General features: G+C 31.5%; 1 protein-coding gene across 1 annotated transcript in view; it reads right to left on the bottom strand.

The window, feature by feature from the left end:
• The window catches only part of LOC136976891 (replication termination factor 2), a 31,003-nt gene extending 13,910 nt beyond the window's left edge, over window positions 1–17,093 (bottom strand). The window contains exons 1-4 of the mRNA XM_067272264.1: window positions 16,962–17,093; window positions 12,181–12,275; window positions 6,359–6,443; window positions 2,358–2,494 (exon numbers count right to left, since the gene is read on the bottom strand). Coding sequence (XP_067128365.1) covers window positions 2,358–2,494; window positions 6,359–6,443; window positions 12,181–12,275; window positions 16,962–17,030 — 386 coding nt within the window. The 5' untranslated portion in view covers window positions 17,031–17,093. The remainder of the gene's footprint in view (window positions 1–2,357; window positions 2,495–6,358; window positions 6,444–12,180; window positions 12,276–16,961) is intronic.
• Window positions 17,094–18,625: the final 1,532 nt, after the last annotated feature.

Here is an 18,625-nt window from a genome sequence, read left to right as displayed (position 1 = left end):
GAATGAATTCAAGTTCTTTGCACCACAAGGACAAAATGCATATTGATGTTTACACAGTTCCCAAAATCTCTCAATGGGTCTTGAGTTTGTGGAAAAATAAAACATTTATCCAATGTATCTCAGAAACATTGGATAAATGTTTTATTTTTCCACAAACTCAAGACCCACACTTTGAAAGTAGTCAGTAACTTTGCAGACATAATGGGCCATTGCTAGATCTAACTAGAATACCATATTTTCTATGTTAGTGTTTTCGGATGAAGAAAATTAATGCTTTTTAATACACTCTTTAGCTATACATAAGCACTGATAGATCCACAAGGAATGAAAGATTCAGATGTGCCTGCATTAATCAATTGCCTACCATATTAAGTACTTTCTTGGAAATATGACATTTCTTATAAACCTGACTTGGTATACCTGATTTGTTAGTGGAATGGTAGAATTTTATTCCAGGAATTTGTTTTGAGTCCTCAGGACAGTGTATATCATCATCTAGTACCAATATTTTCTCTCCTTGAACATTAACAAGTTTTGGCAATTGGTTTTTTGCTCTATGTTCCTGCTCCTGATTGTACTTTGAATCTGGTTCCTTTCTGTGGACATAGATGTGTAACTTCTTTGTTTTTATGTCATGTAGGATACTTACCGCAAGACCAAATTTTGCAGTTGTTGTTCTCAACAATGTCTTGAGATCCTGTTTGAAGGTATGTGTCCATTGTCCATATAACTTTAGCTGTTCCTATGCTTGCAGGATGATAGTACAATTTCTACACTGTGTTACACATTCCTTGAACCTGTCCAATATCCAAGTGATTATTGTTCACTATATATTTTCAAGCATAAAATGTTGCTTGGGCTTTTTTCAATCTCTTCCCAAAATGTTTTCATAGTAATGGCACATGCAGAGCAGAGCAGAGCTTCTTTTATTCTGCATGTTGACATTTCTCTTCTTTCACCTAAAGTGATATTATTCTTAGACGCATGCAAGTCCTGACAAGCAGGCTTACAAGTTTTATCTTGATTTGCACAAGACAACTAAATTAATACATTGCTTTCTTAAGTAACTCTCATTTCTGAACATCTTTTAATTAAATAAGAAATATTAAATCATATAGAGCAGGGGTGGCCAACAAGTCGATCGCAATCGACCGGTCGATCGCCAAGCCAATTTTGGTCGATCGCTAGCAATGTCTTGACTTAATGTATTATATTTGTAACCGAACGCAACTGTATGCATGCAGTTATGACTCGACTCATAAGCAATGAGTGCACTTCGTACTGAAACAGTGTATAAACATAGTATGTATTTCACACTTCCCCCTCCCCACTTAGACTATGCCTATGACAACAAGTCAATCGCGACACATTTTTACGATAAAAAGTAGATCTTATGTGCACAAAAGTTGGCCACCCCTGATATAGAGAATGTTTTCTCTTTTCAACAGTTTGCTAAAAGTAATTATTTTTACATTTAGTAAAACAATTAAAATAATAAATTAAAACAACTGTTGAATTTAAATCAAATTAATTAATAAAAACAGTGTTAATTGGTATTCTTGTAATATAAATGGTATTCAAGAATTAATCTTTAAAAGTGTTTAAGTCAAATTAAATAAAAATTTATTATTTATAATACAGTATTACCATATATTAGTAGTAGTGGTTTGACACATACTGATCACAAAATTAATTTTTCGAGAGACATCTTGGGCCACTTTGATGACAAAATTAATTTTTCGGGAGTGATTTTTCGTAATTTGAAAGCATATATTTTAAATGAAATAAATTAAAAATTGCAGCCTAGCATTGTGACAATGTCACAATAAATAATCACTCATTTCCATTTCAATTTCTTTTATTCTTAACTTTTATAAAGAAAGCTCTTTTTAAACTTTCTAAAATTATTCTATATAATTTTTGTTCAAATTAAAAACTTTAACAAAATTTATTTTAAAAAATGTTGTCGAGTTACTAATATTCATTTATCTAAATTAATTTGTTTTAATTGTTGTTATAAAAATATTTCAAATGCAAATTAGATCATTTTCCAGGTTATGTGACCATGTTTCATCCATGTCTCAACAATTCTATGTTTGAAAAATGAAAGATTCCATATTTGAACTCACATCTTTAAAGTTGCTGAAGATTTACACACATTGCAGGACATTTGTAAAGTGTTTTGTAGCAAATAAATTTGGAATCATACTTTCCTTGTCTAACAAGTGACATATTATCATCTCTTATTTAAAAAGAAAAAAAATGATATTTAAATATTTATCAGTATTTTAAGAAAGTCAATATAAAAAATATATTTTATTTGAAAAATTATTATTAATTACAGATATACTACTTACTTATGTTTTCCATTCATTTCTAAACCAACAACTGGACATATATAACGTGAAGCTTGTCTATCTACATATTCATCACCTTTATCAGCTAACTTTTGTTTATATCCACTATTTTCTGTCAAATTGATTTCTATAATATCCTGTAATGTACATAAAAATTTAATAATAGAAATTATGAAATCTCTTATACAAAAAAATGATTTTTATCAAGTACAGCAGTGTCAAAAATCTGGATCAAAAATGAATATTAACACTTTCAATGGTAACTTCATTGTTCAAGTTATATTTCAAGCTTATGTTGTTGATGTTCTAACATTCATTCAGATTTTATAATTTTTTAATATTGAAATTTCAATTAGTGTATTCTTGTTTAAATGTAGTGATTTTGTTTATTATATTTTGAATATTTATAAGTATTCCTACATTCCTTACGAAATACTGGCTTGACCTAGAACACTAACTTGAATTACAGTGTATTTAGAATTTACAGTACCTAAAAATACTAATTTTCTTATATATTTGAAAATCTGGAGAAACTGAAAATCTAGCTGGAATCTGGCCCAGATTTTCGATGTTTCACTGTGTTAAAAACGTTCTTTCTTAAGTAAACTTTACCTTATTAAAAAGTAATATTTTTGTGGTTTATATATATATTAACTTTATTTACATATTTATTTATTGAATAATATATATATATATATAACTTTATATATTTATTATTCAAAAGTTTTCTGTTTATTATCAATAATGAAAACTTTTGAATGATAATTGTGCAATTTCAGGGTGTCCAACAATTTCCAATTTTCCAGAGATTTCCAGGTTTTTCAGGATAAAAAGTTTCATTTTTCCCGACTGACTGAAACAACTCACTGAATAAATTAAAAAGAGTTCACAATTTATTTGATGTTACCAAATGAAACTCAGTTATAAGGCTATTCAATTCCCTTTATTATATGATTAATTTTTTTTCATTTTAATTAATCAATTCATGTATTGTTGCTTCAAAATGTGCAAAAGATTGTATATCATTTACAGGTTCAACATGATAACTTTTTTAAAATATGGAAATTCAAATTGATACTGTCAACCTTATAATGTAAATCAATACAAATTTTTCCAAATTATGCAATTCACAGTGAGTAAATATCACAAAATAATCATACTCTTTATTAATTATAGAATAAAATAAACCTTTTTGCAGTTCTTCCAAATGTATATTAATGTCTCCAATCTCTTTATTAGCTTCTGCAAAAATCATCATCATCTTTTTTTTAGCTCTTTCACCATTTCTGCAGCCATCAACTTCTCACTCCACTCTTTCTCTTGCCTTATTTCTTCCTGTTTAAGGGCTACCATAGTTTCCTTGCATCTCTGGGCTGCAATTCAATTTGCATGGATAAACTATTTTGATATATCCAATTTCCTCAATCCATGTGGGACTACATTGTGCAATTTCCTGTCTACTCTTTTCCATTAAGCATACTTTGTGGAAAATCCACATTCCATATGAGAATTACCATGGGACATCATTAAAATCATCTTCACAAATGTTTCAAATTATTTTACTTTGCTATAATGATGTGACAGACTAAGCTAGAAATAATCAAACCTGTCATGCTGTTTGGAGTAGTGTTTAACCATAATCACTAATTCCTGGGATGACAAAATGTCTTTGTATTGCTTAGCAATTTTAATCAGCTATAGAATCATTTATCCAGTTATTAGCCATGAGTTTCTAATATAATATCTAGCAGTTTTAGTGTTTTTTCTCTACTCCTTACATATGCTGGATTTAGGCATAACAGTCCCTTGGTCAATTTGTATTTCAGTGGCAACTTTTCGAACAATTTGGCGGTTAAAACTCAGAAGCAATTTGCACAGTCTTTCCAAATTTCTAATATCACTCTGTCATTTACTCCCTTCCTTCTAACTTTTCTAATTTTCCAATCTTTAGTGGCATATCCAAGGTCTACTGTATGTACTGTACAGAGATGCACATCAGTAATGGAATTCACAGAATGTTTTAATTTACTATTTGAAATCTACAATCACAGTGTCAGAAAAAACTTTAATTAAGGAAATAGTTAAAAAGGTGGCAGGTGTCAAGAAATTACTGACCAAGAAGTGACCATTAATTTCATATTGCTATTAAAAGAAATGGAAGCATAGGAATGCATTCATTAAAAAAAATCTCTGCATTAAATGAAGTTTATTTAGCCTGATATTACATATAATTTATATGAACATATTATTGATCAAACTACTGTTTAAAAAAAAAAAAAAAAATACTTATTTATCATGAATCTAGTATTTCATAAAAAAATAAATCTATGTTTATTGTCTTGTAACTATAAATTAAAAATTTATAGCATGTAAAACTTGTTAATTTGAACAGATTTCATTATTAATTAAAATCAGTGAAATCTCAATAGATGAGTGATACTCAAATGAAGTAAAATCAATAAACCACGGTTAAATCTGTTCAAATTACAGTTAAAAGATTTAACATACTATAATACTGGAAATGATACACTAATGTCACTTAACATGTTTTGCTTCCAAGCTCTTTATTTATAATTTAAAACTAATGCACACTTCATTTCTCAGCTTCTCAAAAAATGAAGAGGTGCACATTAAAATAAAATAAATACCATATAGTAACATCTTTCCAAAAGACTCTTAATGACATTTTGCAAAAATAATGATAAATGAAAAAATAATTTACTTTTAGTTAAAATAGTGACTGGTTCCAAATCCTGCAAACATAAATTGCAAGCATTGAAGTATAGATGAATTCTACATAGCATTTGCTCAGTAAGAGCTTTGAAACTGTTGTGATCAGACCACCTCTACAACCTCATTTCCAAAGAAAACCGAATGCTAGCTAGGGTTGCCAAGTGTTTTTCAGTGAATTACATGAGACAACACTTAACAATAAGCTATTTACAATTGAAAAAAAGCTACATATTTTCATATAACAATTTAAAGCCACATAATTCAAATTTTGTATATTCTTAAAACATTGGAGTAAATATTAGTAATTATTATTCTTAAATTTAATTAGCATGCATAATGTAATCTTAGATCATTCTTCACATCAGTGGCAACAATGTGCACATTTAAATCATTTCTGCTGTTCCCTTTCCATTATATGATGCATTACATAAACTGCAACAATATATTTTTTTTTTCCTTTTCCACATTTAATACCAAATTCCCCGAGATTTCCATGACTTTTCTCTTATCTGATAAATTCCCTGACATTTCCAAGTTTTCCATGTTCATTGGACACCCTGAATTGTTACATTTACAGACCAGTATGAGTATGAATAATTATCATTATGTTTTTATGTTAAATTATCATAACTTAAATTTATCACTCATTATTGTGAATTTTGTTATAATGAAAAAACATAATATAATAAGATTTATTACTTTTATAAATATAATTTTAATATAATAATATTTATATTAATTATAAAAATGTTCACATTTGACATTTTAATAATTTATATTTATCATCAATAATTTATCTACATTATTATACAGTAGTGAACCGAAAATCGGAATCAATTGGGGACTGGGGTTGTTCAGATTAGAGATTTGTTCTGATTACGGTTTATGTACGAAAAAATACATTAACCTGTCCGATGTTCAAATTTTTCTCCGTTGCGTGTCGCTTCCTGTTGAATTTTTCTCCGTTGCGTGTCGCTTCGTGTTGAATTTTCGTCGATTTTAAGCCTAACGAAAATTTTTATAATAATCATCGAGGCTATCGTATCGTTAAAAATTATTTCTGCATTTAGTACAAACAAAATAAATATATTGAAGAATATAAAAACATGAAAATTATACTTTAGAAGTAAATATAGTATCAAAAACATTCGATTCAGCACGACACAGTCCGACTGAAAATCGTGCCGATTACCGGCGATTCCGATTACCAGGGTGCCGATTTACGAGTCTCTACTGTATTTAATTAAAAATCAATTAAATAAACTTACTTTCAGACTGCGAATATGTTTAGCAACTTCACAGATGGGTTCTTTCTTAATTAAATATTCAATAACTGCTTCTTTGTTATACAATCTTTAAAATAACAAAAACATTGTCATCTTAATTTTTTATGTTATATAAAAAAATTTATTAAATCTAACAAACATTATTATTATGTTGGGTTATGTGAGTTATACTCAGTTAACACCGGTGGCTGTGTACTATGCCGGACCAAAGTCAAGGCATAGTAACCAAAACAGAAATTAAAGAAGTGTATCAGTGTGTGTGTCTGTATTCAAGAATTTTCTTACAATGTGACATGTATTCAATATAGTGGCCTTCTGTAGTGTGATGTATGTGTTTCTATTCAATAATGTGCCCAGGCTTTTGTGTAGTGTGTGTGATATGACACCTGTAGCAGAGAGAACAACAGGTACAATAAGCACCCTATCCATCCTCCACAGATGCCTTATTTCCTGGGCGAGTTCTGTGTACTTGCTAATTTTTTCAGTGCATGCGTTTTGTATATTGTGAGTGTTTGGAATGGATATGTCTATAATGTATGTGATTTTATTGTGTTTGTCAATGAGTGTGATGTCTGGTCTGGGTAAATTGTTTTATCTGTGATTATGGCTCTGTCGTCGTACATTTTGTGCGTGTTGTTTTCCAATACTGTCTGTGGAATGTATTTGTAGTATGGTTTGTGGATGTCTACTAATTTGTGTTTCCTTGCAAGCTCTTGGTGTATTATATTTGCTACTTGATTATGTCTGTGTAAATAATCTGTCTGTGCCAAGAGCTTGCAACCAGAGGTGATGTGTTGTATAGTTTCTGGCATGATGTGACATTTTCTGCATGTGTCATTTGTGAGTGTTGTATCTTTGAGTATGTGTTTTCTGTAGTTTTTAGTATTTATGACCTGATCCTGTATGGCAATCATGAATCCTTCCGTCCCCCAAAGAGGCATCCCCGAGCTAACCAGCTGTTTGACGCAGTTTTGTCAACAAAATCCTGGGCCAGATCATAAGGATGCCTGCCATGGAGTGCCTTTTGAGCCCACGATTGCTTAATGGTGTCTATGCTTTTTATATGTTGTGTTGTGTCCATATTATGTGAGTGTAAGTTTAATGATGTGTTATTTGAGTCTGCTAGAGTTACTGCTTTATGTAATTGTGATGTTTCTTGTTTTTTGTAGAAAAACTCTTATTATTATTATTATTATTATTACATATGTGTGTGTGTATCACAGGAAATTCTCATTAATTTCAACTTGGATAGTTTGAAATCCCATTAGTTCATAACTGTACTTTTGTCCTGGCCAAGAGTATAGAGATTTACTTTTTAAGGAATTCAGTTAGTTCAAAATACAGCTATTTTGAAATTTGAAGTGAAAATTCTGTCTGAACTGTCATATGCATATGTTAACTTCTTTGTTTAGACTGAAGTGCCTCTATGTTATAAGAGAACAATACACCAAGAACAATTCTAACCAGGTCAAAATGGTTTTGCTTTTACAGTAACACATTTTCAGGTGTCATCTTACCCATGGACTAACTTTATTCCGTCTTATCTCAAAATATGGCTGAGTTTTGGGATATAAGTAGCAGACTGAAATATTTATAGGGCTTTAAGCTACTACTTTTGGGCAACTTTAAAAATAATTTGGGCTACACTTCATGGAAATCTGCTTTCTTTTTATAGAACTTATCTGGTGAGCTTTGATGTTCTCACCAGACATACTGTTTACCTTCACATTTATATTATTATTTTTAATTAATGAAAATAGCATTCTGTGTACATATCCATATACCGTTTGCTTAATAAATTACATCATTTATGTGGCATTTGACATATTGTATATATTTATGTAAATCTTGGATAATTTGATGTCATGATTATTTTCATCCCTTGAATTTCGAACTAATGAGGATTTTCTGTATGTATGTACGTATATGTGTAATGACTAACATTAAAAGTTAAATAAATAAATAAATACACACACACTTATTTGAGTTTTAATGTTAGTCATTTTAATTTCTATGTTAAAAATGTGTAAAATTAAATGTAACTTAACTTTATCAAGATAAAAATGACTAATTTCACGTTACAATAAGTTTTATCAAGTTACGTACACAGAACCTTTTATGGAGTGATAACGATAAATATCGACAAACATGGGCATCGCAAAGGTATACATAGGCTGATACATCATCATCAACGTATATATTCAGAAAACACACTGGTAATTGGACCAGCCTGCTGATAACCAACCAGAAGACATAGAATGAATCTCCATCACATACAACCTGTACTTATGATCTCTATACACCAAGGTTGCCAGGAAGCGCCAGCTATGTCTCACTTTCAGGAGGTGCCCTACTATTTTCAACATCCTATGTAATGGGAAGGACCCTCCTAACCAATGTTCCCTCTAAGCTACATGGCTGCACACTGCTCAAATTGTTGCCACGCATGAGAATTTATGTGCCGCGCAGGAAAGCATGCACACTGATTTGAATTGTTGTTTACTTATTTCTCACTGTGTTTGCAACATGATTATTGCTATGTATATTTTGATTAAATACATTAAATCATTGACAATAGATAATATTTTGTATGGAAGTATATTTTAAAATGAATTTTAATCTCTATTTTATAATTAATTATTTAAATTTTTATAGGTAAAATTAAGATTTTATATATATATATGCTCAGAAAAATTTTTTGCCCAGAATCTGCTCAGCAAAAATTTTTTTACTCAGAGAAGTATATGTTCTGCTCATCTACAAAAAAAAAAAAAAAAAAAAAAATTAGAGGGAACACTGCTTCTAACCCCAGCAGATGCCCTGGAATCTATAGCGTCTCTTTAAAGGATAATAGGTGTGATAGGTGCCTGATATATATAGGCTCTACTAAACGATCCATGGGCGTCAGAATACAAGAACATCAAGCTGATATTCATCACGGAAGAACCTCCATGGCCCTCGTTACTTATGTAACCAATCTGAACATAGTACTTCACCCAAGCAAATCCCCACCATGATGCATCTCCCATTGAACCCCTGAAATGGTTGGAGGCTATGCAGGTCTTTAAATCCTCCATCACCAGCACGTGCATAAATTTTAAAGAGGAGATGGTTTTGTCATTGGCCTGGCAAGAGTTAATTCACAGCACACTCTAGTCACCTGTTATACACGGACGAGCTGACTTGTCGCACATGCACAACATGTTTTTTTGTAAATCCTTTCAAACCTACGATCGAACTGATATTTAAACGACATGCAAATCAAACTGATATTTAACAGCAATCAAACATCCATCTAGAAACAATCTGGAACCTAACGCAGAGCACAGAAGGGGTTCAAAAACTGTTTGTCGATATTTATGCGTTATCACACCGTAAAAGGTTCTGTGTACGTAATTTTTTGAAGTAATTCCAGTGTGGTGAGTAATGAGTTATGTTTTATAAAGTCTTAAATTGCAACTGACATATGTTTCTCAGTTACAAATACTTTTATAAAATAATCACCCATAGCACATAGCCAACAAAGATAAAGTTTAAGATTAAGTAAATATGAAAGACAAAGTTAGAATTGGATTTAAAAGAAAAATTGTCACTGAAGTTCTTTAGCAAAATGATGTTAGTTATATGGAATAATCAAAATAATTATGTAAGGAAACTTGATAGCATTTACAAGACCTAACTAATTTTATAACATTAATAAAATGAAATGTCATACAGATGAAAATTAAAATATTAAAAATATCAATTTGTATAAAAATACTATCTAAATTGATTATTTAAATATACTGTATTTTATTAAGTAATTAAATTTGTATAATAGGATAATGTTAAGATTAACCTTTTAGTTTGTGCTTAAAAAAAAAAAAACTTAGATAATAATATACAGTAGAGCGTCGATAAGTGGAATGTCGGTAAGTGGAATGGCCGGAAAGTGGAACGATTTTCAGTCGGACTGTGTCGTGCTGAATCGAATGTTTTTGATACTAAATTTACTTCTAAAGTATAATTTTCATGTTTTTTATATTCTTTAATATATTTATTTTGTTTGTACAAAATGCAGAAATAATTTTTAACGATACGATAGCCTCGATGATTATTATAAAAATTTTCGTTAGACTTAAAATCGACAAAAATTCAACACGAAGCGACACGCAACAGAGAAAAATTCAACAGGAAGCGATACGCAACGGAGAAAAATTTGAACATTGGACAGGTTAATGTATTTTTTCGTACAAAGTCGGAAACTGGAACAAATCATTAACTGGAAGGACCCCAGTCCCCAATTGGTTCCACTTTTCGATGCTCTACTGTATTACAATATTTGTTGCCCGTTATTATTTATTTTATTAAAATTACTAAATTTTCATGTGACTCACAGACAAAAAATGATGCACCAAGGAGGTAGTATTAAAATTGTATGAAGCTATTAGTGCAAAAATAACAGTGATTACAATATCATATCAAAAATAATTTGCTGTAGTACAACAAAACAACTTAAATGAACCTTTAGTATGTTGTATAACCTCCTCTTTCCTGGCCATGTGACAATGGAGTCAGACATGGAGACTCAGGCACTATATGCTATCCTACCACAGATGATGTAATGCCACTTCAAATCCCTCATACACTTGTAGATGGCTGAAGCTGGGGTGCTATCTGGCTCCATAAACACCTCATGGGTAATAAATCTGGAGACTGAGCAGCCTAAAAATTGTGGCAAGAAGTCAAACATTCCTGGGAAGCACTAGATGTATGCAGTCAAGCATTATCTTGCTGGAAAATATTTGTAATCCTACCATGAAAGACAACACAAGGATGAAGGACTTCCTGAATATACTGCCAAGCTGTTAATGTCCAGACCAGGATGCCAACAGTGGGATAATGTGTGTTTAGCAGTAAAGGCAGGATTGAACTAACCAGTGATTCTCCACACACTAATATGCTGATTGCCTGTTCCCAGACAGAACTGAGATTCATCACTAAAGACAATATAAGAAAATAAATCTGACAGTATTAGTGTTAATGACAGGATGCACAGTAGTTGCTCTGCATAAAAATCTCTCTCTGTAAGTTGGCTGCCAATGGCATCAATAGAGTTTTGTAGTGATGCCAGGGCCCTTAGTCTAAAGTTTTTCATATTGTACTCGAATTGACGTCATTGAACTCATTTGTGTTACTATGACTCACATAATCGGTATTCTTGAGTTAGACCCAACAAGCAAACTCGAAAGGCAAGTGGAAATATGTCATACTCACTTGGTTACGAGTGTCCTCAAGCATGATGGGATTATTTACAATGCATGTGGGTTTGCAAGTATGATTTGACCAATCAACTTAATTATAACAAGTTGTAAACAAATCAACATGAATTAGTTTACATGTGTTACAGTTAAAAGTTTTATCTTATAGCAATATAGTATGCAGAAACAAAATGGAAACCTCCAATATTTTATTTTAAAAAATAAGCAAAGAACAAAAAGAAATATTAGTAACATATATAGAAAATAATAAGAAAATGAACAGTGAAAAATTCAACAACAAATTTACAAGAAACAGATAATTCAATTTGTGGAGAGAATGTTGAAAAATTAATTGTGTGTGTTGAAGCTAAAAAATCTGTTGTGTAATGTTTTATGCTAATAATGCCTACAAATGCAATGTGGTATTGTATATAATGTAAGTAGTAGTGGTTTGACACATACTTTAACCTTGGTGTAGTTCATAATTCACCCATCATATGGCATTGATTACATGGATATTCAAAAAATGAATTACTTATGGGATAAAAATACAAATTAACTAACCTTCCCAAATCACAAGAAACAATTGGTGGACAAAGTTTCTCTTGACTGATAGCACAATGTTGCCATTTGGCCACAGTTTCTGCATCTTTATCAATCTATAAAATACAAAATTAAAAGATTAGTGGTTTGAAAAAATATTAAAAGTCTTAACTAGTGTTTTAGTGTCACACTAGCTGGTTTTAGAAGAAAAATGTAGAATTAACAATATTGTCAGACTTATTACTCTTACACAAACTGCAACTGTACAAATACCCACTCTAAAAACCATTTAATGCAGTAATTTTTCTTTATTCTAACATTTTCAATCATCTTAAATGATCATCTTCAGGAAAAAATAACATTCTAAAAGAACAAATGCCTAACAATTTTTACAGATTGTATTTGATTTTGAGAGCTCATATCTTTAATGACTAAATAAATATGTAAAATCAAATCAAATATGTTCTATAAAAACTGTTAGGCATTTGTTCTTTTAGAATATTATTTTTTTCTGAAGGAGATTGTTTAAGATGATCAAAAAATGCTAGAATAAAGAAATATTACTGCATTAAATGACTTTTAGAGTGGATATTGTCAGATTATTCTGTAGGTTTTTACAGAATAAAATAGTTTAAATAGAGTATCTTATGAGTTTCATAAAAAAATATATATTTCCAGAAAACTAAAATTTAAAAATTCAGAGAGTTGCTTAACTTTCACAGCAACATTGTTGGTGCTATCTGTTACAATATTTTTTAAAAAACTTTTTATATTTTTAACTATTATAAAATGGCAAAAAGCTTAATTTCAAGGGTAGGGATGGATTTAATAAAAAATTGCAAATGCTAATAACAAGTAAAATCGTCATTAAGTACAATCCTACTGGAGATATGACATGACCTCCTTTATCTCCTCACCACCAATCTTTAACCACTAAATTTAATAGCATCAATCCCTAAACAAACCTCCCTGAAAAATTTCAGAAATTTTTGACAAAAAGCACAGGAGTTATTAAGCTTCAAAGAGGGTGAACAAAATCATGTTCCTCCACACACAAACATCCATACCCATAGAAAAAACCCTCAAACTTTTTTGCATTTCTCAGCATTTCAAGGTCCAGAGTCCAAAAATGTAAAAATCTGGGAAGTCATTTTTTGACTGATGCCATACTTTTCCTCTATTATATATAACAGAGTCAGGAAAGTAAAAATGTAAAAGAAACTAAGTATATCTTATACTGAAACTAATCCTAAATAATTAAACAAAAACATCAACTTTGAAATTTTTTTAGAAATATATAAAAAACTATTAGCTTTCATATATTTTGTATAACATTCTAACCTAAATACTTTTCAATAATCAATGTAATACAGGTATACCTCACCGTACGTCGGTAATTGGTTCCAGGAGAGGCAACGTAAGTCAAATTTACTTGTGTAGTTACGACGCAAGTCAAAACTACGGTGGGAAATGCCAATAATGAGCACTTAAAGACCGCTAAATAACACAACAACACAGAAACAGAGATGTTTTCATGTTTCGTTCTCTAGGATTTATGATGATTATATTAACATTTATTGTAAATGTACATATTTTAATATGATTTTATATGCTTTTAACGCTTTTCTAGTGATATTATGTCTTCAATATTTGTGGCGGATGGATGTAAAGTTGAATAAAATGACTTAAACTTGATTTTTATTTTTCCATATAGGCCTACTTTTTTGACAAACGACATATAATCGAGAATGACGTAACTTGAGGTATACCTGTACAAGCTTTACCTTCATCATAGCAATTTTTTTTTGCAGTTAAATAAAATGTTATTCTGAAACAAAATTTACCAAAGGAAAAATACATCTTAAATTAAATATTTTTGATAAATATATAATAAATTTAAATTTAGCATAATAAAATGTTCATACAGTATGTTTAATTTTATCATTATATTGACACTTAATTTGAATGATAGAATTAAGCATAAAAAGTTTTACTCTAAGGATGCATTACTTTAAACCTGTAAGCAAACAAGATACAGCGTGGATATCACTATCTCCCACTTCAATGAGGACGAGATAATCCTTGTCTTGTCAACTGATGGAGCACTTTCTTCAACTGACAAGAAATAGTGTGTCAACATGTGTCCCTGCATGCAACAGTCACTAGACCAGTGGTTTTCAACTGGGGTCCATGTAACATTTCTGGGGTTCACAGAAAAAAAATACTGAATTGGGGGTTCACAATGATATTTTAGTGGTCTATAGGGTAATTCTACTTCAAAACAATTGTTTTACTAAGAATTAAATTTCTATAGTATATATATTGTCAATTTCTTTATTACTCATTTCTTGCATATGGGTTAAAATATGATAATGCACTCAACATGCTTCTAATGTGATGCCACTGTTATTGACTAAGAAAACATCTTATGCATCTCTTACATCCACCATATGGCCCAGATCTGGCATTCTGCAACTTTTTCTTATGCCCTGCATAAAGTTATAGAGCACTTATTTCCTGTCAAAGCATTAGAAATGATTCTGAAGAATATCTCAAAGGATGGGCCACTGCCATTTTAGAAACAGCCATTTTGTCGTGAACGAATCGGTCAAAATGCCTAACAAAAGTAAGAATAATGACGACATCATTCTTGTTTAACTTGTTTGACTTTACAAACTTAACCAAGATCACTAATTCAGATGCCCAGATGTAAAAGATTCCTGGTACCCAACTCATTAACAGAAATCACTTTTTTTGAAGAAAAGCAGTGTCATTTGTGCTTGTTTGTTTTGTCATGGCGCAGGCAACTTTAATTTCTTCAATGAAAAAACTACAAAGAATTACGTAATTTATAGCATCCACTTCTAATTATTAAATAGGCAGCTCACTATCACCAGTTAATGGATATTATTCATACTGAAAAAAATCTGTTAGAGCAAAAGAAAGAAGACAAAAGCACTCTTTCTTTTGCTCTACTTTCACTCAAATTCCATTCAATCTTCCACTGAATGTGACCAAGCACGTGCATATCAATTCTCCCAGCCCCCCTGTCTGCCCACAAGTATGTGCTTACCATTATATTTAAAATGTGAAATTAAAAAAATATATTAAGCATTTAATTTAAAAAATTAGAATACCTGATCTAATTTAAAATATTTGAAAATGCTTTTCTTAAATATCTAGATCCAATTACATCTCAGAATGAAATGGTTGAAACCGTATCAGAGTTGTAGACCATACCAATAAGAGAAAAAAAGTCAAAGAAACCGTATGTGACCCTTCACGAGATACAGCCCCACAAAATCAGCCTACTTCCAAGTTGTATGCAATCATGAGTTGCATCTCTCTGCTAAGACTATCGTATTTAACCATTTAGCCCACCCGACCAGTCACAAAGTACTTGTTATATAGTTTTAGGAAGGTTTAGCGGCGTGGCTAACGTCAGTATGTGGCACATGCAAACACAAGGCAGATTTGGCAGGGTTTCATCCTACCTCGTCACCACATCCACGTCGACCTCGACCATGCATCCCATATCTTTGATTCCGTGGTAAGGATTAAGCAAGACACCGATCCAGACAAATAATTTTACATTATTTAGATCAGCTATACGATATTTACAATAGCATCAAGATAAAATACAAATCTGGGATCAGCTTGGCTATTGACTCCAAAAGGTTAGCTTAGAGCGAAAAGATCTCCAGAAGCAAAGTGGGGTCAGAGGGCCAAGATCACATGGTGGCACCCTCTGTGCCACAAAGGTATGGGGCTCACCCCAACACAGACACCGAGATACAAGCAATAATGAGCCTCCAGTGACACACAGCATGGAAAATATGCACTATACTAATACATAATAAAAATTGATCTTTGGAGGCAAATATCTTGCAAAGGGTCACACATACGGGCAATGTTCCCTCTAAGCTGCGCGGCCACGCACTGCTCAAATTGTTGCCGCACACGAGAATTTATGTGCCGCACAGGCAAGCCTGCACACTGATTTAAATTGTTGTTTACTTTTTCTCACTCAGTCTGCAACATGATTATTGCTATGTATATTTCGATTAAATACATTAAATCATTGACAAAAGATAATATTTTGTATGAAAGTATGTTTTAAAATGAATTTTAATCTCTACTTTATAATTAATAATTTTAATTTTTATAGGAAAAAATAAGATTTTATATACATATGCTCAGCAAAATTTTTTTTTGCTCAGAGATGTATATGTTCCGCTCATCTACAAAAAAATGAGAGGGAACATTACATACGGGTATGGTTCCTTTGATTTTTCTGCTCGTACCGGGGGTCTACAATTATGGGGGTGGAAAACCCCTCATTCAGTTTACATCTTACCAATAGTATTACAAATTAACTTCTGTTCCTAAGATTCAGAAGTTAATTTGTAATACTATTGGTAATACTATTATTATTGTAATACTATACGTTTCAGCTAAATAATCTAAAAGCAAACTTAAACCTATTTTCTTTCCAACCAAGTATCTGACGTTAGTTTACAGCACTTGTAATGACATTCAATAGTAAATATTAAATGTATCATATAATTACTTAGTATTTTTACATTTAAATCAATCCAGGCTTGAAAAATTACATTTATAATCGCGAAAAGATATACCTCGATGTTATTATTTCGTAAATCTCATTTCAATGCTTGTGAAATACAAAACGAAAGTACTGACAAGTCGTTTCAAACTGAATTTGTTACCTTAACTTGCTTCGTAAAATTGTTTTGTGTGTTTGAAAGAATATGTATTTATCTATAAGCAATATGTAATAATACCTGTTCTGGTCTTTTCTTTACTCTTACTAATTCATCTCTTCTAGGTATTGTTCCCCCATCACAACCCATACTTCAACGACGATCTTACGATACAGTCGAAAAGCAAAACAAAATGGCGATACGCAAAGCGTCATCTATCAAAAATTTCATTGGAAACAAATGACCTGCCCTCTGGTGTCATTTTATGGCACCACTAACTATAGTACTATATTATTAAAAGTACCAAATAAAAAGTTTTTACCATTATCTACGTTAATGCTGCTTCGTTTATTTTTCTCGTTAGTTTCACACGTATTTTGGAAAAATTCCAAAAAATAAGCAATCGTTATTACAGTGTATACCTTCAATTTAAGGATTTACTTTAGCCGATAACTTTCGATCTTTCCGAAGCAGAATGATTGGATAAAGAAGGAATTTTGTTTTCAAATCAAGTTGAACTTATTATTTCTCTAATGTTTAAAACTGAAGTGAACAAAAATAAATGTTACTAAATTTATCTTTAGAGAAATAAGCAACAACAATTCAGCTAAAAAATTCGAAACTTTAAAGTTAAAAATTGTAGATTTAGCTACAAAGTAACAATAAGAAGTACTTTAAACAAGTTCAGTGATTATCGTTTGCAGTGTTCATATCGGTTATAAAAAATGTTATTTATGAAAAGTTTTACAATTTTTGTTATATAAAGCATTACTTAAGAGGAGCTAAAGCCCGAAAATTATTAAGAGTGGTTTTTTTTAAACTCTTTCCGTGCTGTGGGCCCCTTTTAGTAAGCTCATTATGAGTTCGGCCAGACCCACAATGGGGCGGCCGGGTAGAGAGACGGGGCCCGAAATATCCGGACGGACCACCCCCCGAAAAATTCCTGGGATTTTTCGACTCGTCCGAATTCGACACACAGCGGTAGGCTGCCACCTTAACCGTTCGGCCATCCGGCCACATTAAGATTGGCAATAAAATATGTTGGATGATATTCTCGTCTGCTTAGTCTTTGTAAGTCAGAATAAATTTGGCTGTTCACATCGGGTTTTGAAAAATATGTTTTATAGTTCTCTAAATTTACGATGTATTTCTAGATTAATCAATGTTATAACCCCATCCATTACAGTGAGTTTGATTGCTATTCCAATTTTCACATCTCGTTTACTGAAAATTATGGTTACATAGTTAAATACTGGTATTAGCTTTTTACGCATTGATTCAAATAGTCGTTTTATTTTTATGGTATATTTGTAAAATTGTGTAAGCTTTTAATTAGAAAAAAATTTTAAACATTTTTATTTAAAAAATTATGGCGTGTCGCGGGAATCTAATTAAATTCAAAGTTTGTCGCTGATCTAAAAACACTGGGAAACACTGAGTTGAAATGATACTAAGCTAATAACTCGGACGGCCGGATGGCCGAGCGGTAAAGGTGGCAACCTACCGCTCTGGGGGACCCGGGATCGAATCCGAACGGGTCGAATAATCCCCAGGAATTTTTCGGGGGGTGGTCCGTTCGGATATGTCGGGCCCCGTCCCTCACCACCCGGTCGCCCCATTGTGGGCCTGGCCGAACCCATAATGGGCCTACTAAAAGAGGCCCTCTTAGTGCCCACAGGGCGGAAAGAGTTAAAAAAAAAAAAAAAAAAAAAGCTAATAATTTTAACTTAAAATTAATTACTAAA

Source organism: Centruroides vittatus, unplaced genomic scaffold (genome assembly GCF_030686945.1).
Source record: "Centruroides vittatus isolate TY-2023 unplaced genomic scaffold, ASM3068694v2 contig_426, whole genome shotgun sequence".
NCBI classification, from domain to species: domain Eukaryota; kingdom Metazoa; phylum Arthropoda; class Arachnida; order Scorpiones; family Buthidae; genus Centruroides; species Centruroides vittatus.
Note: the sequence above shows the minus strand (reverse complement) of the source record. Positions and strands in the feature narration are given on the sequence as shown.